The following is a 22081-nucleotide window of genomic DNA, read 5'->3' as shown; positions in this document are numbered from 1 at the left end:
GGGTGGCAAAGGCTGCTTCAGTGGGGAGAGCTGGTTTTCACAGGTTTCCCTTAACTTCGCGCTTGGTAAGAGGTGACCCTACCCGCTAGCCTCCCTGGCCCCGCCCCTCACGCTCCCGGCCCCGCCCCTCACGCCGCCAGCTGCTTGCGCCGCCGCAGTCTGCCGCCGCCCAGAGCGCCTGGGCTCCTGCGCGGTTTACAACGCGCTGGGCTCTAGACAGCGGCGCGGCGAGCCACGTGGACCGACTCCGGGCGCGCAGTCATCTGGTGGTTCTAGCATCGACCGGGGCTTGCTGCGCTTTCCCTGTTCTCTGTGATCACCCCCGCCTCTGAGCTCCGTTCCCATGGCCGCCCTGGTGTTGGAGGACGGGTCGGTCCTGCGGGGCCAGCCCTTTGGGGCCGCTGTGTCGACTGCCGGGGAAGTGGGTAAGCAAGTCCGGGCTGGCTGCCGACCTCATCTGTCTCTCTGATGCCCCTCTCTGCCCAGCCTGCTCTGCTCAGACCCCGCCATTTTCCCGCCTGCACACCCCCCTCCCCCGCCATTCCCCAGCACGGCCCCCTCTCCGTATCCCTACGGCCCAGGGGCATTCGCAGTGCTCCGAAGGATGCCCTGCCTAAGCCCGAGCTCTGCCTCTTTCTTGCAGTGTTTCAAACCGGTATGGTCGGCTACCCCGAGGCCCTGACTGACCCTTCCTACAAAGCACAGATCTTAGTGCTGACATACCCTCTGATCGGTAACTACGGAATCCCCCCGGATGAAGTGGATGAGTTCGGGCTCAGCAAGGTAGCCAACACCAATGCTTGTTATACATTCCTTTCCGAATCAGTAGCTATTAACTGTTAGTGAAGACACAGCCATTCCGCTAGTCATTCTAGAGAAAGCTGATACACACTGAAGTGATAGACAGGCCCTGTGCGCGGCTTGTTAGGTGCCTTGAGAGGCACAAAGTGCTGGATCAAGCCAAAGAATCTGAGCTCGGAGAAGATTTTTGTGATCAGAGTTAAGCTTTAAGAGTGTATGGATTAATGGGAAAGAGATTGGAATACAGGGTCACACCCTTCTCAATGGTAGTAAGTCCTGGTTTTCCTACCAAATCAATTAAGCTGATAATCATCTAAACCTGCTTTTCTTACCTTGCCTCATTTTTTTTACCACTTTTCAGTAGAGTTCTTAACATGTAGATAAGAAAACAGTTTCCTTCTCAGTGAAGTTTTTCCTATTCCTCCTCTGGAATTTGGAAACTAAGTTGCCCTCTGAGAGTTCAAGTAAAAAAACAAACCAACACGTGCATCATAGTCACCATAGCCTCAGTGCAGTATTCCTCAAAAGTCATTTTATTCTGATACTAGGCTTACTGAGCCTTTAATTCTTCATATGCTTTCACCACTCACCCTGACACTTGGGAGAAGAAACTCTAGGTAAAACACACACCTGTTATTCCGGAAAGAACCACTCCTCTAACGACCTATGAATTCACTGTGTTCTAGTTTATAATGCAGTATCTTGGTTAATTTACGTCAGTCTTCAGCTTTGTCAACTCTAGATACAATGTCAAAGTTGAGTTTATACACCTGCAAAATTGAGGCCCTGACAGAACCAAGATGAGTAAAGCCTCCAGGAGCCCCCAGCCCACCACTGATGCTTTTGAAGCATATATGCCGAAAATGTATGTCCAGGATTCGACCATCTAGCCATGGAGCGTTCTGCCAGACTAGCCTTTGCATCCCTAAAGAACAGTCTCAACACTCATCTTTCTTAAACCTTCTACCACTAAGCAGATGTAATTTAAATAATGCCACTTCCTCCCCAATAAACAGCCTGTTTCTCTACTTAGTTATTATAAGCTTATGTATTGAGTAACAAATATGTTACTTTTTAAAATGATAATCCCTTATGGAGGGGGTGTAATAATCATGCCTAGTATTCTACCCTGAGCCTTTATTTTTATTGAGTAAGGTACTATGCCCCTGCCTGTTCTGTATTGTTTTACTCTGAGAATATGATCTTATCTACACTACCTTAATTTTCTGCTTCCCTGAGTAGCAAATTAACATCCTGAAGACAAGACCTTGTCTATTCGTGCTCATGCTTGCCCCCCAGCATCTGTTATAATACCTGGCATGAAGTGGGCCCTCTGTAAGCTTCATTGACTATTATCGTATGTCAGGTATCTTGCTCTTGAGTTCGGAGTTCTCTGATGAAGGCAAATGAACACATTTGTAATACAATGTAAATAGCGAGACAAGTGAAAGTAAAAGTGAACTTACATGAGTTCTAAGAAGGAGGCACAGCTGCAGTTGGTGAGAATGGGGGCGACTTCATGGAAAAGGAGATGAAAGGGAGGGAAAAGGAAAATGTCCTCTCAGTTATCACTGTCATATCAGTGCCATCAGGCACCCCAGGCCCATGTGTTCAGTGTTTCACGTGGGAGGCAGCATTGCTGATAAAAGCCAGAAGCATGAGGTGCTTGGCTTGTTAAAGGAATGACAGGTCATTCACTGTGGCTGAAGTGCAGGGTCCATGGCCCTGCAGTGGGAAAAGATGGCTCGGGGAGGTATGTGGCCCTGGGCTCCTCACCGTCTCCTTCTATCGACAGTGGTTTGAATCCTCGGGGATCCACGTGGCAGGACTGGTGGTGGGAGAGTGCTGTCCCACACCCAGCCACTGGAGTGCCAGCTGCACTCTGCACGAGTGGCTGCAACAACATGGCATACCAGGCCTGCAAGGTATGGCGCAAGCATTGCTGTGTCTGGATGGAACATAGGTACCCGGGTAGAAAGAAGTAAGAGAAGCTCTCTGTGGACCCTTGGGACTTGAGTCCAGGGTTGCGATAGAATGTACCTGATTCGACTAGGGGAAGGGACTGAGCTCTCACTCAGATGGGAAATTTCAAGCATGCAAAAGGAAAGAATAGGATAATGAATCACCAGTTTCATCAACTCAGGGCTAAACTTATTTCATCACCACTACTACAACTTCCAGATTATTTTGGAGCAAATCTCAGACATAATATTGTTTCATCTACTGAGAGTTCAATATCTATGAAAAAGAACCCTTGTAAAAACATGATGACAATAACACTACCATACCGTTAACAAATTAACAGTAATTCCTTAATATCAAACATCCAGGGAGTGTTTAAAATTTTTCCAGTTTTCTAATTTTTTTAAAAAACCTGTTTGATAATATTCTTGTATTGTCATTTAGCGTCTTCTTTTGTCCCTTGGTATTACTTTCTATAAACAGATCTGGGGCGGTGGTTCAATTCAAATGTGGTACTTGGAGGCAGGAATACTTTATGGTGGGGTCGTTCTGGAAGGACAGCCCAGGATTTTGATGCCCAGAGGACAGCCGTGGGTGACTCGGGCTCTAGAATCGAAGTCTTAACTTCCTGCATGACTGCACTGGCGGAGTGATCTCTCAGAGTCTGCTGTTTCAACAGGAGTGGACACTCGGGAGCTGACTAAGAAGCTGCGAGAGCAAGGGTCTCTGCTGGGCAAGTTGGTCCAGGATGGGACAGAACCTTCAACCCTGCCCTTCTTGGACCCCAATGCCCGCCCCCTGGTGCCAGAGGTCTCCACTAAGGTACAGAGATAGAGTGGGAGAGTGTTTCATGCTAAGCACAGTAGTTACACTGTGTCCAGACTGGTTGTGAACACTTGAGGGAGACCTGGAAAAGGCCTCCAGAATACAGGTTGTGTGCACATTATACCTACTATTCACAGCTGTCAACCATTTACTCCTCAGGTTCCCCAGGTATTCAACGCAGGGGGTACCCCTCGGATCCTTGCTTTGGACTGTGGCCTCAAGTATAATCAGGTCCGATGCTTGTGCCAGCGTGGGGCAGAGGTCACTGTGGTACCCTGGGACCACGCGTTAGACAGTCAAGGTGAGTAGCTTGGGTCTGTACAAGGCCTCAGACGAGCAGCGTGTGTGGAAGATCTGGTCCTCCGTCCAGCTGCTGAAGTGAGTTGCAGAGAAGAAGGGGGAGAAAAGGGCTTTTGCTCTAATGGTGTGTCTCTCTAGTTGAATTATAGATTTTGATATCATCTTTTCTGCCCACTCCAGAGTATGAGGGTCTCTTCCTGAGTAATGGCCCTGGTGACCCTGCCTCCTATCCCAACTTGGTATCCACACTGAGCCGTGTTTTATCTGAACCAAACCCCCGACCTGTCTTCGGGATCTGTCTGGGACACCAGCTTTTGGCCTTAGCCATTGGGGCCAAGACTTACAAGATGAGGTGGGGGCACAAGGGGTGGGGAGTCTTGGGAATGAGAATAGAATAGAGTTGGTGTTTATTAGTGTTGAAATTAGACTGGGGGCTGGTGAGAATCGTGAGATCAGCCAGAGCTGGGTTTGGTGCAGGAGTGAAGGGAGGGTGAGAGGGGCCTGTGACTCAGGATGTTTCTGCCTCCAGATATGGGAACCGAGGCCATAACCAGCCATGCTTGCTGGTGGGCTCCGGGCGCTGCTTTCTAACATCCCAGAACCATGGATTTGCTGTGGAAACAGACTCGCTGCCAGCAAGCTGGCTTCCTCTCTTCACCAATGCCAATGATCACTCCAACGAAGGCATCGTACATGAGAGCCTGCCCTTCTTCAGGTAAGCCCACGTGGTTCTGGCACAATGCCTGGATCTCTGCAGCTCTGACGCCCACTGAGACTTGAAGATCAAAAAAGAAATCACAGCAATGGGCCCCCGTCAGTCTTCCCACTACCCGCCTTTGAGACCACCAGTGACGATGGCAGTTTTCATGATCCCCTCTCTTCAACAGTGTCCAGTTTCACCCAGAGCATCAAGCTGGCCCTTCAGATATGGAACTTCTTTTTGACATTTTTCTGGAAACTGTGAAAGAAACTGCAGCTGGAAACCCTGGGGGCCAGACAGGTAAGCACTTGAGTAGATCTAGGTTGGGGATCTAAGAACAGGCTCCAGGGTAGGCATAAGATGAACGTGCCTCGGGAAACTGAGAGGTGTTTGGGAGGTTAGGCAGGAGGGGTGGGAAGGCAACCAAGCCAAAGTGATTCATTCATGCTTCTTCCATTCAAAGGAACTCCAGAGTCACAAGTCCGGGTTTATGGTCCTACCTCTGCCACTCATTAGAGGCATGTCTTGTTCTGGTTTCTTCCGTAAAGTGAGGGGTTAATCTAGATGATCTCTCAGGTCTCATTCAACTCTAATGTACTGTCTTTCTTTGCCTCCGTAGTTCGAGAGCGGCTGGCTGAGCGCCTCTGTCTCCTTGGGATTCCCACCCCAGGCTCTGGGCTTACAGCACCACGAAAGGTTCTGATTCTGGGCTCAGGGGGCCTCTCCATCGGCCAGGCCGGCGAGTTTGACTACTCAGGCTCTCAGGTAAAGTGCGTCCATTGCTTCCCCTCTGGGTGTATGGCCCTCAGGATGAATAGGGCTTAGGGATGAACACTGGTTGTAGGGAACAAGTGACCCAAGTGAACTGGGGAATACACAGAAAGGTGAGAAGTCAGTTATTAGGGACTGAGAGTCCAGGAAAGGGAGAAGAGGAAGAGAAATGCTGGTCTAAGACCAAAAATCTTGCTTCTGTAGTCGAGGCTGATATGCCATCCTTATCCCCCTAGGCGATCAAGGCCCTGAAGGAGGAAAACATTCAGACATTGCTGATCAACCCTAACATCGCTACCGTGCAGACCTCACAGGGGCTGGCGGACAAGGTCTATTTCCTCCCCATAACACCTCACTATGTAACCCAGGTATGACTCAGGCGAGGCTGGACTGCAGAGAGGACCCACATGGGCCAGGCGATCCTGTGCCAATTCTGTGATCCCCTCCTTAACCCCAGGGTCTCAATGCCTGTTACACCTCCCTCCTCCCCCAGGTGATACGTAATGAGCGCCCAGATGGTGTGTTACTGACTTTTGGGGGCCAAACAGCTCTGAACTGTGGTGTGGAGCTGACCAAGGCTGGGGTGCTTGCTCGGTACGGAGTCCGGGTCCTGGGCACACCCGTGGAGACCATTGAGTTGACTGAAGATCGGCGTGCCTTTGCCTCCAGGATGGCAGAGATCGGAGAGCATGTGGCCCCCAGCGAGGCAGCGAATTCTCTTGAGCAGGTTCAAGGGCTGGTGGGAGGAGACAGGTGGCGTTTCCTTGACTGCATATTTTATCTGGGCCCAGGAGCCCTCTGCACAACACGCAGTCAAGACCTAATCTGTTTGTTCATCTGTGCTCATTGCAGGCCCAGGCAGCTGCTGAGAGACTGGGATACCCTGTGCTGGTGCGCGCAGCCTACGCCTTGGGTGGCCTGGGCTCTGGCTTTGCCTCTAACAAAGAGGAGTTGTCTGCTCTCGTGGCCCCAGCTTTTGCCCATACCAGCCAAGTGCTGGTAGATAAGTCCCTGAAAGGATGGAAGGAGATTGAGTATGAGGTGGTGAGAGATGCCTATGGCAACTGTGTCACGGTGAGTGATGGAGGAGGGGCAGTCGTGTAAGGCAGCGTGAGCTGTTGTAAGAGCCCAGGCAGGGCTGAGGTCTTTGAGAGTTTGGTGTCCTCACACCCAGGATGGGCGCATCTCCAGAGGCAACAGGACCCTGGGATGCAGCCTCCTGCCCATCCTCACTCCCTATGGTGGTGACCTCATGGTCACCTTCACAGGTGTGTAACATGGAGAACCTAGACCCGCTGGGCATCCACACCGGGGAGTCCATCGTGGTGGCTCCAAGCCAGACGCTAAATGACAGGGAGTACCAGCTGCTGAGGCAGACGGCCATCAAGGTGACTCAGCACCTCGGAATCGTCGGGGAGTGCAACGTGCAGTACGCCCTGAACCCTGAGTCTGAGCAGGTGAGACTCCAGGCCGTGGGGCTGATACTCTACTGCTGGAGCACCGTCTGTAATTTGGGGGCCTCTAGGCCAAGAAGCCTTTTAACCCTCCAGACCCTGGAGCAGAAACTAGGAATATTTTTGATAGGATTGGGGCTTTATCGTCCTGCCTTTCTGAGGCCTTCTAGGCCAGTTATCTAGTCTCTGTCCTTTCTCTTTGCAGTACTACATCATTGAAGTGAATGCCAGGCTCTCTCGCAGCTCTGCCCTAGCCAGTAAGGCCACAGGCTACCCACTGGCCTATGTGGCAGCCAAGCTGGCTTTGGGCATCCCTCTGCCTGAACTCAGGTACAAGGATTGGGAAGAGATGGAGTTGGGGGTGGGGGTGAGATCGTGGGAGTTGGGGGAAGAAAAGCATTTATGGGACAAGGAATAGGAAAAAGACACTGGCCTGGGTGTGAGTGGGAGAGCACTATCTGCAAGCTCACCATTTATCTCCTGCTCTGTCCTCCTGGCAACCCCACCTGATGGCCCGCAGGAACTCTGTGACAGGGGGAACGGCAGCCTTTGAACCCAGTCTGGATTACTGTGTGGTGAAGATTCCTCGCTGGGACCTCAGCAAGTTCCTCCGCGTCAGCACAAAGATTGGGAGCTGCATGAAGAGCGTGGGTGAGAGACATATCCCCAGAGACCCCTCCTCAGTTCACCTCACGGGGTCCTGCACATCCCAAGAACCTAGAATGTCATAGAGTCAGCTCCCTGGCAGCTCTTGTATGAGCAGCTTGTTGTGAGCGGTTTCTCAGAACTAATAGGGACATTTCCAACTAAGATAGTGGTTCTCCCCAGGGGCGAGGATCCAAGGCATCTGGAAATCCATATCCACACTGCCTCCACTTCCCAGATGGCATGTCAGAAATCTTGGAATGGGGTGATAGCCATCAGATTCTCATCTCTAGTGTTACAGATGAGTAAGCAGGTATCCACAGTGTGTGGCTGAGTAGAGGGCAGAGCCAAGAGCTGAAAACTGGATCTGTTGCTAGTTGCATGTTCCTCTGTTACACTGTGTTACCTGTCATGGGTGAGACCAGTTCCATGAAACTCCACCCACAGTGTTTCATAGCATTTTGCCTTTGGCCTCATCCCCAGGATGTTAATCCCAGTGACAATTTGTTCTCCATGCTTGTTTAAATACCAGTATTTCAAGGAAATGACTGCTGTTTACTGTGAACTCTTCTAAGGCCAAGTCAGCACAGTGGCAGCCATGCCAAATGTATCACCTCTGGGCACTTCCTGCCATGGTCGCTAAATTAAATTAAAAATAATAATAATAATTAATTGATCTGGTGGCACTGGGTCTTGGTTGCAGCATGCAGGGTCTTTCTTTAGTTGTAGCATGCAAACTCTTTGTTGTATCACGTGGGATCTCTCGTTCCCTGACCAGGGATCAAACCAAGGCCCCCAGCATTGGGAGCATGGAGTCTTAACTACTGGACCACTGGGGAAGTCCCTCACATGTTTTTCAATACAATGTTTAAGATCAGAGCAGGATGTAAGAGAAATTTCACAGAAACAGAGACAATTAGTAATGAATGGATTTGATGGTCAGCTTCTAGGCAATGTTAAAAATGCTGTAATTGAGATAGTATGCTGCCTTACAGTGACCCTTTCTTTAAGTTCCCTTAGTTTGTCGTCCACAACATTTCTACTAAAACAAGCATGTGCATGTACCAAGCTGCCACCAGCTAAGGATAACAGCTTTTTACTGTGCTCCAAATTTCCATTAACAGCAGTAGTAGCCTTTAAACTTGTAAGTCTAAGCTCAGATATTAGTTGATTTTTAGAAATCTTACAAGACTGCCAAGTTGTTCCTTCTGGAGATGAATTTCTGTTATGTGAAAATTATAATAAACATGGGAATGAAGCCATAAATTGTAGCGAAGAGAAGTGGATTGAAAATAGGACAATCAAAGATTGATTCCTAAATGAGAGATTTAAGTATTTTATATCTGAGTATTCTTGGAATTTGATCTTCTTTGGTAACTCTTTGTAACTTTTATTATACAAGTAAGATGCATGAATCATTGAGAAATTAGAAAAGGTAGTTTTACCAAAGAAGAGTAATCACCTATAATCTTATCACACAGACATTAATTTGGGGATTTATATGATTCTAGGATTTTTTCTAGGCTTGCATGTGAGTGCATTGGGTTTCTCTTTTCCCCAGGATAAAAACTTTTATCATATAACCACATTACAAAGAAATTGAACAAAATCGCTCATCTTCTTCCTTAACACTACCAGTACCATCTTGATGTTTTTGAAAATTTTTGTAAAGAAACAAATACTAGAATTGTAAATAGAAAAATACATTTGGTAAGGGATATTTGAAGACTCTAGGGTAGATTGTCAGAGGACATGAACAAACTTCATTGATGAGGAAATCAATAAGCAGGCCTGGGTATAGGAGGGAAGTTTCCTCTTAGTAGTAGTTAGAAGAAATCTAGTTAAAATGAGAGAATTATTTTTACTTGTTGGCAAAAGTTGTTTTAAATGACTATACCCACTTCTTAAAAGATTGGTTAAATTTATATTGGGTTGGCCAAAAGCTTCGTTCAGGTTTTTCATAATAGCTTATGGAAAAAGCTAAACAAACATTTTGGCCAACCCAATACTTTGTATTATAAAGCACAGACTTCTACAAAGCAATTAATACTTATCAAGGGCCAGAAAACATACCTTGCCTATTGCCTATGCACTTCTGAAAATATATCCTCAGGAGATAAACTAAATCCCAGATAGCATTACCGCCTTATTTACAGTGATGAACACTTCAAAGCTAAGTGTCCTTCAGTGAGTGAGCAGTCACTTTACGGAAATCACACAAGAGTTAAACTGCTGGTAACAAAGTCACACACTAATGTGAGAAAAGCTTACAATGAGGGGAAAAGCAGGATAAATGTTTACGTAAACTATAATCTTGTATAAAACATTTGGAAGAAGTACTCTAGAGTGATTGTTGGAAATATGATTAACCCTGAGTGAATTCAAAGAATAATGGGATCATCTTACTACCCAGACTTTTAAAAAGTTTTAAAGGATGAGCCAGATCCCAGATTACATCATCACAATGTGAATAAAGGAAACCAAATAAATGGATAACCATCAGTGATTGGGCCTCTGTGATTGTTCCAATATCCACATGAAAATGGTAGGGAGAAAAAGCTGCAAGTGTAAGATTCTCAATGAAACAACATAAATCCACCATTGTGGGCTTGAGAACGTCCCAGAGAGATTTGACGGTAAACTACCGACATTCTGGGCAACACCAGTGCCCCCTGGCCCTCAATCCTCACATCATATTCCTCCAGGTGAAGTCATGGGCATTGGGCGTTCTTTTGAGGAGGCCTTCCAGAAGGCTCTGCGCATGGTGGATGAGAACTGCGTGGGCTTTGATCACACGGTCAAGCCCGTCAGTGATATGGTAAGTGGCTCCCCTACCTGTGACAGCACTCTCAAAATGTACCCTGCTTCTTCTCTGTGTCCCCAGCCCCCAAGCTTGTTACCGGTAATACTAGTACCAGTCACTAGTGGACTTCGCTGTGTTTTCACTTTGCTGAGAATTCTGTGGTTTCATTTTTCTTTATTATGGGGATGTATCATTAGACTTGTTTCTATAGGTGAGGAAACTGAAGCTTAGCTTGTCTGCCCTCTCCCCATTAGGAGTTAGAGACTCCAACAGACAAGCGCATCTTCGTGGTGGCAGCAGCCCTATGGGCTGGCTACTCAGTGGATCGCCTGTATGAACTCACTCGCATCGACCGCTGGTTCCTGCACCGGATGAAGCGGATCATAGCACACACCCAGCTGCTAGAGCAACACCGTGGACAACCTTTGCCCCCAGACCTGCTGCATCAGGCCAAGCGCCTTGGCTTCTCAGACAAGCAGATTGCCCTCGCGGTCCTCAGGTCAGGGATGGTGGGAGGATCTCAGGCTGAGAACCTGGGGCAGAGAACCTTTGTACTCCGAAAGGGCCCTCAGGAGGAAAAGTGTGTGTGTGTGTGTGTTGGGGGGGGGTGTTGGAGGCCACTGCCCTTCATCCCTGGGATTTTCCTCTCTGATTCCTCCCTTGGATCTCTGCCCTCTGCTGGGGCCATTCCCCACTCCCATGGTCTATATTTCTGACCCTTCTTTAGCACAGAGCTGGCTGTTCGCAAGCTGCGTCAGGAACTAGGGATCTGCCCAGCAGTGAAGCAGATTGACACGGTTGCAGCTGAGTGGCCGGCCCAGACAAATTACTTGTACCTGACATACTGGGGCACCACCCATGACCTCACCTTTCGAACACCCCATGTCCTAGTCCTTGGCTCTGGCGTCTACCGTATCGGCTCCAGCGTCGAGTTTGACTGGTGTGCCGTGGGCTGTATCCAGCAGCTGCGAAAGGTCTCCAAGCTCGTCTTTCATATGGGTCTCTCTGCTGTACTGATCAGCTTCCGCAGCCGCCTTCCCCCCATACTTGATCCTGGCACTTTCTATTCATTACTGTGCCTCACATCTGTCATAGGGCTTTAATGGGGTTGGGGGTCCCTTAGGCCGTCCTGTGCCCTACACGTGGTTCCTCTCCAGAACTCCATGTCTACTTTTCCAGTACCTTCCCTCCCAAGGCAGGCGTCCTGTATAGCAATTTCAGACAGCCAAGGCAGTACTCTCTGAAGTAGGGACTTGGGCTTCCTTTCCTCATGCTATCCACCCACCTGATTGCTGAATATCCTTCCCCTCCTATTGCAGATGGGGTATAAGACCATCATGGTGAACTACAACCCAGAGACAGTCAGCACCGACTACGACATGTGTGACCGACTCTACTTCGATGAAATCTCTTTTGAGGTGAGACGGGTGCAGGCTGCCTGTGAGCCTAGGTGGCCTGTCAAGTAGGAGCAGCTGGCAAACCTCAGACTCTTTGGAACTTGTGAGGTTTGAGGGGGTTTGGGTGAAGGATAAAGGGCGGTGAGCAAGAAGGCTCAGGCCCCTGACCCTATCTGTTAACCACCACCTGTTTCTCCTCCTTTACTGCAGGTGGTGATGGACATCTATGAGCTGGAAAACCCTGAAGGTGTGATCTTGTCCATGGGCGGACAGCTGCCCAACAACATGGCCATGGCTTTGCATCGGCAACAGTGTCGGGTTCTGGGCACCTCCCCAGAAGCCATTGACTCAGCTGAGAACCGTTTTAAGTTCTCCCGGCTCCTGGACACCATTGGTATCAGCCAGCCTCAGTGGAGGGAGCTCAGTGACCTAGAGGTGGGCTGTGTCCTGGTCAGGGGCTGGAGGCCAGATGGCATCATGGGTGAGTGTGTGCAACACAGCTAAGCTCCCTGTGCCCTTAGTCTGCTCGCCAGTTCTGCCAGACCGTGGGGTACCCCTGTGTCGTGCGCCCCTCCTATGTGCTGAGTGGTGCTGCTATGAACGTGGCCTACACCGATGGGGACTTGGAGCGCTTCTTGAGCAGTGCAGCAGCTGTCTCCAAGGAGCACCCCGTGGTCATCTCCAAGTTCATCCAGGAGGCCAAGGTGGGACGCTGCAGATGAGTCTCTGAAGGCAGTCTTTCAGCCACGGAGGCGACTCCCCTGTCTCTGATCTGGGAAGGACGGGTTGTACCAGGGCTCTTAAAGGCAGAGAAGCTTCCTGCAGGGGCAAGTGAGAGAAGGAAATGGCCCTTGCTGATCACCACCTTGCCCCCCTAGGAGATTGACGTGGATGCTGTGGCTTGTGATGGTGTGGTGGCAGCTATCGCCATCTCCGAACACGTGGAGAATGCAGGTGTGCATTCAGGTGATGCCACACTGGTGACCCCACCGCAGGACATCACTGCCAAAACCCTGGAGCGGATCAAAGCCATTGTGCATGCCGTGGGCCAGGAGCTGCAGGTCACAGGACCCTTCAATCTGCAGCTCATTGCCAAGGTAGTAAGAGGGGGCTAAAGAAAGGGACCCGAGGGCTGTGGCACCTCTTTGTTCTCTGCTGGCCACTGTGCTGGGGAACCCTCACTGCGGGAGGAGACCTGGAGGGGCAGGGTCACATCTAAGGCCCTCAGTGTTTGTGACAGTCAACCTGCCCCCTGTCCTGGGTTAATGACCCACAGAACAATGAGTGAGGGGAAGACCCGATTCACTGGGTCTTCTGCAAGCCCGCTTGCAGAAGGCCTGACCAATCTCTGTCTGTCCAGGACGACCAGCTGAAAGTCATTGAATGCAACGTGCGTGTGTCTCGCTCCTTCCCCTTCGTCTCCAAGACACTAGGTGTGGACCTAGTAGCCTTGGCGACACGGGTCATCATGAGGGAAGAAGTGGAGCCTGTGGGACTCATGACTGGCTCTGGAGTTGTGGGGGTGAAGGTAAGGAAGACCGAAGCCCCAGGTTAGTGGTTAGCAGGGAGGCAGATAGCAGGAGGGAGTGCACCTGCTGCCCAAGCCATGTGCCCATTGACATATAAAGCGAGTACCTCCTGTGGGCAAGGCCTTGCTAGGTGGTCAGGGCAATGAGATGGCCCTCCTCCCTGAGGAGTGTCCACTCTAGTGATGGGAGGCAAGAGAAGTCAGCTCCCAAACAGCTTGTTTCTAGAATAGCGTGTGATAAACCTGCAGAGTAGAGACCGAAACGAAATGCTCAAGGAGGTGCCACTTCCACAGAGGGTGACCCGGGAAGGTTGAAGAAAAGAGGTGGTATTTGGACTGAGCCTTGGAGTACAGTCAAGATTTGAGATTTGCTGAGCTTGTTGAGGAAGTGTTCCAAGGCCAGGGAGTAGCCTCATGGAGGCCGAGGGAAGTGCAAGCACGTTTGGGAAGTAGCCAACGATTGGCGGGTTCATGTAGGGCAGTACAGGGAAGGCTCACCCCGTGTGGAGAAGGCCGAGAGAGGGGATCATTGCCACCCCTCCTGCTGTAGGGATGTGGGCCACTCTCACCTCCTGCTCCCTCAGGTGCCCCAGTTCTCGTTCTCCCGCCTGGCGGGGGCTGACGTGGTGCTGGGTGTGGAGATGACCAGTACTGGGGAAGTAGCTGGCTTTGGGGAGAGCCGCTGCGAAGCCTACCTCAAGGCCATGCTCAGTACTGGTTTTAAGATCCCCAAGAAGAACATCTTGCTGACCATTGGCAGCTATAAGGTAAGAACCCATGTGGGGAGTGGTGGGGTGGAGGGTAGGGTGGGCCTTGAAGAGGTGGGGGCGGGGTACAGATGGCCATGGCTCCCTGGGCCAGGGCTAACTTGAAGTGGAGGACAGGAGAAACACACCCTCATCCTCCTTTCTTCAGAACAAAAGTGAGTTGCTCCCAACTGTGAGGCTGCTGGAGAGCCTGGGCTACAGCCTCTACGCCAGTCTGGGCACCGCTGACTTCTACACAGAGCATGGTGTCAAGGTATGGGGTGACCCCCCACACCCAACCCACCCACTGCCCACCCTCTGAGATGTGAGAGCACCCAGGATTCTCTCCCTGTTTCCCTGCTATCCATGTCATTGTATGAATCATCTGTTCCACGTAGAACAGTAGAGTATACAGAAAACGAGAGAAAAAAATCCGTCGTGATCTTTCCACCACTGTTAACATTCTGGCATATTTCCTTCCATACTTTCCTCTGTGTATTGTGTGAGCTCCATATTGCAGAATCCTTGGTAACCACAGTGTAAAGATTTTCTGGTCAAGAAAAATGCTTTGCCTGCAATAGAGTGAAGTGGCCTGGTCCCCCTGCTGTGGGTCCTCTGTTTCTTCCTCGTGGGCTCCTGGGCCACCTCCCCACTCCCTTCAGGCTGGCCTCCTGGCCCCCTGCCAGGCTCAGGTTGCTCCAGTCTTGTCTCTGGGCCACAGGTGACGGCTGTGGACTGGCATTTTGAAGAGGCAGTGGATGGAGAGTCCCCACCACAGCGAAGCATTTTGGAGCAGCTTGCTGAGAAAAACTTTGAACTCGTAATTAACCTGTCCATGCGTGGGGCCGGGGGCCGGCGTCTTTCTTCCTTCGTCACCAAGGGCTACCGGACACGGCGCCTGGCCGCTGACTTCTCCGTACCCCTCATCATTGACATCAAGTGCACCAAACTGTTTGTGGAGGTAACTGAGACCCCCGGCGCTGGGACTGGGGCAGCCAGTGTCAGCAAGGGAGGAGGCAGAAGTGAGCATGCTCTGGGGCTGGGGAATCTCGGTATGGAGCGGCCTCGCTAGTCATCAAGCTTTGTGGCTGCAAAGAGAGAGTGTGGATGTAGAGAGGCAGAAGCCTGGTTTATGGGAAAACCCAAGCCCCATCTGCAGCTCCCAGGCTGCCCTTCGATCTTTGCTGACCCTGATTTTCCCCCTGCAGGCGCTGGGACAGATTGGGCCAGCCCCTCCTCTGAAGGCGCATGTTGACTGCATGACCTCCCAGAAGCTCGTGCGGCTGCCTGGTAAGCACATCTCGGGAGAGAACCTGGCTCCTGGACATCAGTAGGGGCTACGGTGAAGGATGGCCGTGGGGCCCACTCCGCCCTGGACTGTTCAGAGTGGGAACAGCCCAGAAGCTTCCTCACTCTGAGCTCTTTATTCTCCATCCGCGATGCCCCTGACTGAGAGTTTCACCACCTCTCACTGGTGTCAGTCGCTGCTTATTTTCCTACCTTGATGCCCGTTGAGTCTCTGACTCTCCCTCCAACCTGCTGCCTGTGTGTTCTCCCAGGATTGATCGACGTCCATGTGCACCTGCGGGAACCAGGGGGGACACACAAGGAGGACTTTGCCTCGGGCACAGCTGCTGCCCTGGCCGGGGGCGTCACCATGGTGTGCGCTATGCCCAATACCCGGCCCCCCATCACTGATGCCCCTGCCCTGGCCCTGGCGCAGAAGGTGAGCCCTGGTTCTCCTGCTTCCTGGTGACCCACATCCCCCACCTGCCTCCTCCACCTCCCTCTACCCTGCTCCCTCTACCCCTCCCCAGGGGCCAGGCCACGTGAGCCAGGCTGGCACAGGTGCCGATGGGCCCTATCTCAAATGTATCCCTTCCAGCTGGCAGAGGCCGGCGCCCGCTGTGACTATGCCTTATTCCTCGGAGCCTCGTCGGAAAATGCAGGGACCCTGGGCACTGTGGCTGGGTCTGCTGCGGGGCTGAAGCTCTACCTCAACGAGACCTTCTCTAAACTGCGGCTGGACAGTGTGGCCCAGTGGATGGAGGTAGGGGGTGAATGGGGGCGGGGCCAGCCAGCCAGTGCCCCTGGTTTGAGGGCCTCCTCACGGCAGGCTGGCGGCGGTGTGAGTCGGGAGCCCCGCGAGGGCTCGGGCGCTGCAGGGTCCCGGAACCTTCCTCCTGTCCCCAGCACTTCGAGACATGGCCATCCCACCTCCCCATCGTGGCCCACGCCGAGCGGCAGAGTGTCGCAGCCGTCCTCATGGTGGCCCAGCTGGCCCAGCGCTCGGTGCACATCTGTCATGTGGCACGGAAGGAGGAGGTGAGAGCCCCAGGGGCGCCCCTGTGGCTTTCCCAGTGACTCCAGGTGATCAGGATGGTCCTTGGGGGCAGGGGCGGCTCAGCACGCCTGCCCCGTGACTTTCCAGGAGGGGAGGTTGGATGCGGGGACTGTGCAGGTCAGGGCTTCGAGGGACTCCCCCCACCTCGAGGTCTCCCCGCTCTCCCCCAGATCCTGCTGATTAAAGCGGCTAAGGCGCGGGGGCTGCCGGTGACCTGTGAGGTGGCACCCCACCATCTGTTCCTGAGCCATGATGACCTGGAGCGTCTGGGGCCCGGGAAGGGGGAGGTTCGGCCCAAGCTTGGCTCCCGGGAGGACGTGGAAGCCCTATGGGAGAACATGGCCATCATCGACTGCTTTGCCTCCGACCACGGTGAGAGGGCCCAGGACGTAACCCCTGGCCCAGGGGATCTGGGCCAGGACCTTGGGCTCCATGAGGCCTGGGCTTGGTCTGGGTGGGACTCCAACCAAGTTCCTGGTCTGTCATAGGCACTTGATAGGTATTTACTGAGAGAATGAATGAGCAAATGAGAAATAGTAAATGAGAGAATCTGGGTGGAAGGTGTGGGCCCTGAAGATGGCAGCAGTCCCAGCTTCCCTGTCTTAGGATTCCCAGGAAAAGCTAGAGTCGGGGTTGGTAGCGAGGCCTTTCCTGGTGGCATGTGTGACTCCCTAGGCGTGGAGGCCACTGTCCTGAGGGTGGTGCTCTCTCCCCCAGCCCCCCACACCGTGGAGGAGAAGTGTGGGCCCCGGCCTCCCCCCGGCTTCCCAGGGCTGGAGACCATGCTGCCCCTGCTGCTGACGGCAGTGAGCGAGGGCCGGCTCAGCCTGGACGACGTGCTGCAGCGACTGCACCACAACCCTCGGCGCATCTTCCACCTGCCCCCTCAGGAGGACACCTATGTGGAGGTGTGGGGTGGGGCCAGGGGCAGGCGGGCTCTTCCTGAGCCCCCTCAGGAGGACATCTATGTGGAGGGGTGGAGCCAGGGGCTGGTGGGCCTCTCCAGTCCTGGGAGAGGGTTCATGTGGCACCCGTGCCCATCATGACCCATGACTCTGGCAGGTGGATCTGGAGCACGAATGGACAGTCCCCAGCCACATGCCCTTCTCCAAGGCCCACTGGACACCCTTTGAAGGGCAGAAGGTGAAGGGCACCATCCGCCGTGTGGTCCTGCGTGGGGAGGTGGCCTATATTGACGGGCAGGTATGTGTGTGGCCCAGGCCTGGGCAGTTGTGACCTGCTGGGTGCCGCTCTCTTCCCACCCCAGCAGGTCTGCATGGTCCCACTACCCTTCCAGGCACAGGTCCCCGGGGCATCTTTTCTGCTTGCCAGCTTCCACCTCTTGACTGCGTGGCTCACTTGCCCTCCCTGCCTTCTGTCCGCAGGTGCTGGTGCCACCCGGCTATGGACAGGACGTCCGCAAGTGGCCCCAGGGTGCTGTTCCACAGCTCACGCCCTCGGCCCCGGCTGCCAGTGAGCTAACCACGGTAATTTTCAGGGCTGGGTGGCGGGCCTGGGGGTATAGTCAGGAGAAGGTATAAACAGCACAAACATTTTAATTGGTGGTTCAGGGGCAATGGAAGGTTCGTCACTTAACAGTTAAAATCCTCACCACCTACCCTGTCTACTGCAAATTAACTCAATTTAGGAGGTTTCCTGTGGGAAACACTAATCCATTAACCTAACCAGAGAGAAATCTCGAAGAGCCCAGAGGGCCACCCCTGCTGGGGGCAGCCCAGTGGGAGATCAGGTTGAGGGGCGTGATGGCGTGGACAGGAGGCAGTTTGGCTTTTCTTGAGGGACTGAACTTGAGGAGGATTACGTCACTACCCAGTGTTGTCTCTCCAGACCCCGGAGAGGCCCCGCCGGAGCGGCCCAGCACTCCCTGATGGCCGCTTCCACCTGCCTCCCCGGATCCACCGAGCCTCTGACCCAGGTTTGCCAGGTAAGAGAAAGATCCTGTGACTCAGAGGGTGGGGCCGCCTGGACCTAGACACGAGTAGGGACGGGCTCCTCTCCCCCGCAGTGTCCCAGGTGGCCCGAGTTTGGGGGCTCTGTGGCCTCAGAGCTATTCCAGTCCCTCCATCCACTTCCCTTGTCCTTCCTACCACCCCAATCCTCATCTGACCCCCTGTGCCCCCCTGTGCCTAAATCAGCCCACCCAGCGTGAGGTAGGCATCCCCCAGCCTCTTCTCACAGGCCCTTTTTTGTTGTGGGCAGCTGTGTTCCTCCGCCCAGGAGCTGGGACCCCATGGGGCAGCAGAGCGTGGGGTAAAATCCAGGTTGTCGGTTGCTGTGGGCCTGGCTGCCCCCCTTGCCTAGGATCCCTTTGCCAGCTGGGAGGGTCCTGGGAGGGCACTGCTGATCACACCCAACAGCCTCTGTGGGAAATCATGGGTCCATGCCCAGAGCTGCCACCCCTGCCCTCAGCTAACCTACTGCCGCTGCCGTGGTGTGAGTTGGTTTAACACAGACACTGTGATCCAAAGTCCCAGGAAGCTGGGGCTCTTCACACACCCCAGCTGCAGGTTTACATCTGTCCTGTCGCCCTGTTTGTAGCTGAGGAGCCAAAGGAGAAGACCTCCCGCAAGGCAGCTGAGCCAGGTGAGACACTGCCCTGAGCACACACTCGCTCACCTTTGGGGACCTCTCTGATCTGGCCTGGGTAGGAGGAACCCTCTGACCAGCCTCTTCTGCCACGCCCCTCACTCTGCAGAGCTGATGGGAACCCTTGATGGCATCTGCTACCCTCCACCACCAGTACCTAGACAGGCGTCACCCCAGAACCTGGGGACCCCTGGCCTGCTGCACCCCCAGACCTCACCCCTGCTGCACTCACTAGTGGGCCAACATATCCTGTCCGTCCAGCAGTTCACCAAGGATCAGGTGCCTGGGGGAGGGAGGAGGGGGCCACCCAGAGCTGTGAGGATCTGGAGAGCTGGGGCCAGGAGCCCTGGAGGCCACACCCTTTCCAGCTGACTCGGGATCTTTCTCAGATGTCTCACCTGTTCAACGTGGCACACACGCTGCGCATGATGGTACAGAAGGAGCGGAGCCTCGACATCCTCAAGGTCAGGGTCAGGGCTGTGGGCTAAGGATGCAGCCCCAGTGGGCAGGGTTCCAAAAGTAGTCAGAGGGGTCTCCCTCCCCCACCTTGGGTTCCCCCATGGGAGTCCGCACCCTCCATAGGTAAGCCCTGCTCTGATGGTCCTGCTTCTGTAGGCCGCCTCTGCGGTGGCCCTTCTCTGATCCGTATGCAGCTGCCCTGCGAGCCCTGAGTACCAGCACACGGGCCCAGTAACCCAGTCCCTTGGTTGATACTGATGTCTTCGTGGGAGAGAACTGGGTATTTCCTCTCCCAGAGAACAAACGTCTGATTCAGATGCTTAACAGTAGCTTTTTGGAGGCAGACCTTTAGCTCACAGGAACACACTGTTGGAGATGCCAGGGCCCCAACGGGACACAGGGAGGTTTGGGGGAAGGGTTTTCTCGGCACCCCTCTAGCACAATTGAGGAAGCAGGCAGCAGCCCCACATGCTCCCCGGGATGGACACAGCTACACACGCACACGCATCTTGCCTCCCAGGGGAAGGTGATGGCCTCCATGTTCTACGAGGTGAGCACACGGACCAGCAGCTCCTTTGCAGCAGCCATGGCCCGGCTCGGGGGCGCTGTGCTCAGCTTCTCCGAAGCCACGTCCTCCGTCCAGAAGGGCGAGTCCCTGGCTGACTCGGTGCAGACCATGAGTTGCTACGCTGATGTCGTTGTGCTGCGGCACCCCCAGCCCGGGGCAGTGGAGGTGAGGCCAGCCTCTGCGCCAGGGCAGGATCGATTGGGCGGGACCTGCAGACACTGCCTGTAACTGCAGGTCTCAGGTAGGGCCAGATGGGTGAGGGGACCCAGGAGAAGTGGGACTGTGGTGGGGAGTGGGGGTCCCTGAGATTCAGAAGAAAGGATTCTCCTTCCTTGTCCCCGTGTCACAGCTGGCAGCCAAGCACTGCCGGAGGCCAGTGATCAACGCAGGGGACGGGGTTGGAGAGCACCCTACCCAGGCCTTGCTGGACATCTTCACCATCCGGGAGGAGCTTGGGACGGTCAATGGCATGACGGTAAGAGTGCAGGGGGGGCTCGGAGGCCTGCCCTGGACAGTCTGGAGAGGGAGGCAGGTGGGAAGCAGTTTCTGCATTTCAGAGCCTGTTGCATCAAGGAGGCTTCCATTCTGGTCCTGAGGCTGAAAGCTTCAAAATGGGGGTGAGGAGTGTGCTCAGTCTGGGGGCCCTCCTGGTGACGGGCTGCCACCCACCCCCACCAACTCCCCGCCCAGATCACGATGGTGGGCGACCTGAAGCATGGCCGCACGGTGCATTCGCTGGCCTGCCTGCTCACCCAGTACCGTGTCAGCCTGCGCTACGTGGCGCCCCCAAGCCTGCGCATGCCCCCTGACGTGCGGGCCTTCGTGGCCTCCCGTGGCACCAAGCAGGTCAGGCCCTGGGAGGCTTCCCATGGGGGGGGTGGGGAGGGACCTGTGTTGGGCGGTCAGTGCAGGCACTGCGCTCACCCCGGCCGGGCCTCACCATCTAGGAGGAATTTGAGAGCATCGAGGAGGCGCTGCCTGACACCGATGTACTCTACATGACACGCATCCAGAAGGAGCGCTTCGGCTCCACCCAGGAGTATGAAGCAGTAAGTGCGAAGCGGGGACGAGCAGCCCGGGGTAGCTGCTGGCATTCCAGACTAGCAGCCAGGAAGGCTGGGCCCCTCGTTTGTAATAACTGCCTCCAGGGACTGGTGGTGGGGGACCAGGCTCCATGGGCTCGTAGCCACCGCGGCCCTGAGGTGCTTACGGGGCCCCTCCCTGCCCGCAGTGCTTCGGCCAGTTCATCCTCACTCCGCACATCATGACCCGGGCCAAGAAGAAGATGGTGGTGATGCACCCAATGCCCCGTGTCAATGAGATCAGGTGACGTGGCATCAAGATTGGGGCTGTGCTTGGGGGCACGGGGGCGGGGCCCTACACTCAGTCCCGTTCAGGCTGTCTTGGGCCGGGCAGTAACTCTGCCTTCTCTTGCAGTGTGGAGGTGGACTCAGACCCCCGAGCAGCCTACTTCCGCCAGGCAGAGAACGGCATGTACATCCGCATGGCTCTGTTGGCCACCGTGCTGGGCCGCTTCTAGGGCCCACCCCCTCAGCCTCTGCTCAGGCCCAGCTGCTGGGCATGGGAGCTCTCGCCCTCCACAGTGGCTGCACCCCGAGTAGCTGCTTTGGGGCATCCAGATGGCTTTGTGCTCAGATGCACACATGTGGGGACCACGCTTCAGACCCTGGACTGGACTGGAGCCATCTAGCATGGAGGTAGGGCCTCAGGGGTTGGGGCCCAGTCGGCGCATCTCCCTTCTCGCACCTCAAATCTGTATAGTTACTTTTTCACTGACTTAATAAAGCAGCTGAGCTGCCTCTGCTTCTCGCTTCCTTGAATGTATCCTGGCTTTAGCAGAGGATGCTAAGTCCAATAGGCAGAGCTTTCTTCTAGAAAATGAGAAGAGTTTCTCAAATACAAGAGCACCTTGCTGGGCAAGCCCCTGTTCTGGCCAGGGAAGCAGGCAGACCCCATTTTCAGAGTGGTGGCTCTTGGAGGTTCTGGGCAGGAACATGCCGTTCTCTTGGTGCTGCCGAGGCCTGTGTTCCACTGAGGAGCACACTCCACTGATCCACGTCTGGCCCTCTTTCCTCCATTCAGGTGCATGAGTCATGGGGAATGGAGGGCTGGGAGTCTGGGCCCTGATGCTGAGGTTCATTCTTCTCTAG

At 54.0% G+C, this 22081-nt stretch overlaps 1 protein-coding gene across 3 annotated transcripts; it reads left to right on the top strand.

Moving 5' to 3' along the window:
• The first annotated feature begins 82 nt into the window (after positions 1–82).
• CAD (carbamoyl-phosphate synthetase 2, aspartate transcarbamylase, and dihydroorotase) lies at positions 83–21730 on the top strand. Of its 3 annotated transcripts, XM_061432968.1 has the most exons (45): positions 83–425; positions 644–783; positions 2597–2726; positions 3443–3585; positions 3748–3889; positions 4069–4240; positions 4418–4603; positions 4776–4888; positions 5208–5353; positions 5596–5727; positions 5853–6086; positions 6212–6433; positions 6628–6816; positions 7019–7143; positions 7334–7464; positions 10164–10276; positions 10516–10760; positions 10989–11235; positions 11581–11679; positions 11869–12093; positions 12180–12362; positions 12537–12755; positions 13019–13186; positions 13771–13953; positions 14102–14206; positions 14654–14893; positions 15141–15222; positions 15492–15658; positions 15818–15982; positions 16126–16257; positions 16447–16648; positions 16994–17184; positions 17339–17479; positions 17662–17763; positions 18125–18221; positions 18497–18547; positions 18836–18880; positions 18993–19162; positions 19273–19347; positions 19863–20075; positions 20260–20385; positions 20601–20756; positions 20858–20959; positions 21142–21236; positions 21348–21730. In XM_061432968.1, exons 1-45 carry the CDS (start codon positions 344–346, stop codon positions 21448–21450), a joined length of 6729 nt encoding a protein of 2242 aa, XP_061288952.1. In that variant the 5' UTR covers positions 83–343; the 3' UTR covers positions 21451–21730. The 3 variants fall into 3 exon arrangements, with proteins under 3 accessions (XP_061288952.1, XP_061288953.1, XP_061288954.1); XM_061432969.1 differs by lacking the exon at positions 18497–18547; XM_061432970.1 differs by lacking the exons at positions 19273–19347; positions 19863–20075; positions 20260–20385; ... (2 more) ...; positions 21142–21236; positions 21348–21730 and having other exon boundaries at positions 18497–18558; positions 18993–19086.
• Positions 21731–22081: the final 351 nt, after the last annotated feature.

This window comes from Bos javanicus, chromosome 11 (assembly GCF_032452875.1).
Source record: "Bos javanicus breed banteng chromosome 11, ARS-OSU_banteng_1.0, whole genome shotgun sequence".
Classification (NCBI taxonomy): Eukaryota; Metazoa; Chordata; class Mammalia; order Artiodactyla; family Bovidae; genus Bos; species Bos javanicus.
Note: the sequence above shows the minus strand (reverse complement) of the source record. Positions and strands in the feature narration are given on the sequence as shown.

Bases quoted from the DNA above. Each gene is read 5' to 3' on its own strand.
- CAD (XM_061432968.1), top strand. From the start codon at position 344: ATGGCCGCCCTGGTGTTGGAGGACGGGTCGGTCCTGCGGGGCCAGCCC. The intron at 4,604-4,775 runs GTAAGCCCACGT...TCTCTTCAACAG, and splicing joins GAGAGCCTGCCCTTCTTCAG to TGTCCAGTTTCACCCAGAGC. The intron at 4,889-5,207 runs GTAAGCACTTGA...TTGCCTCCGTAG, and splicing joins AAACCCTGGGGGCCAGACAG to TTCGAGAGCGGCTGGCTGAG.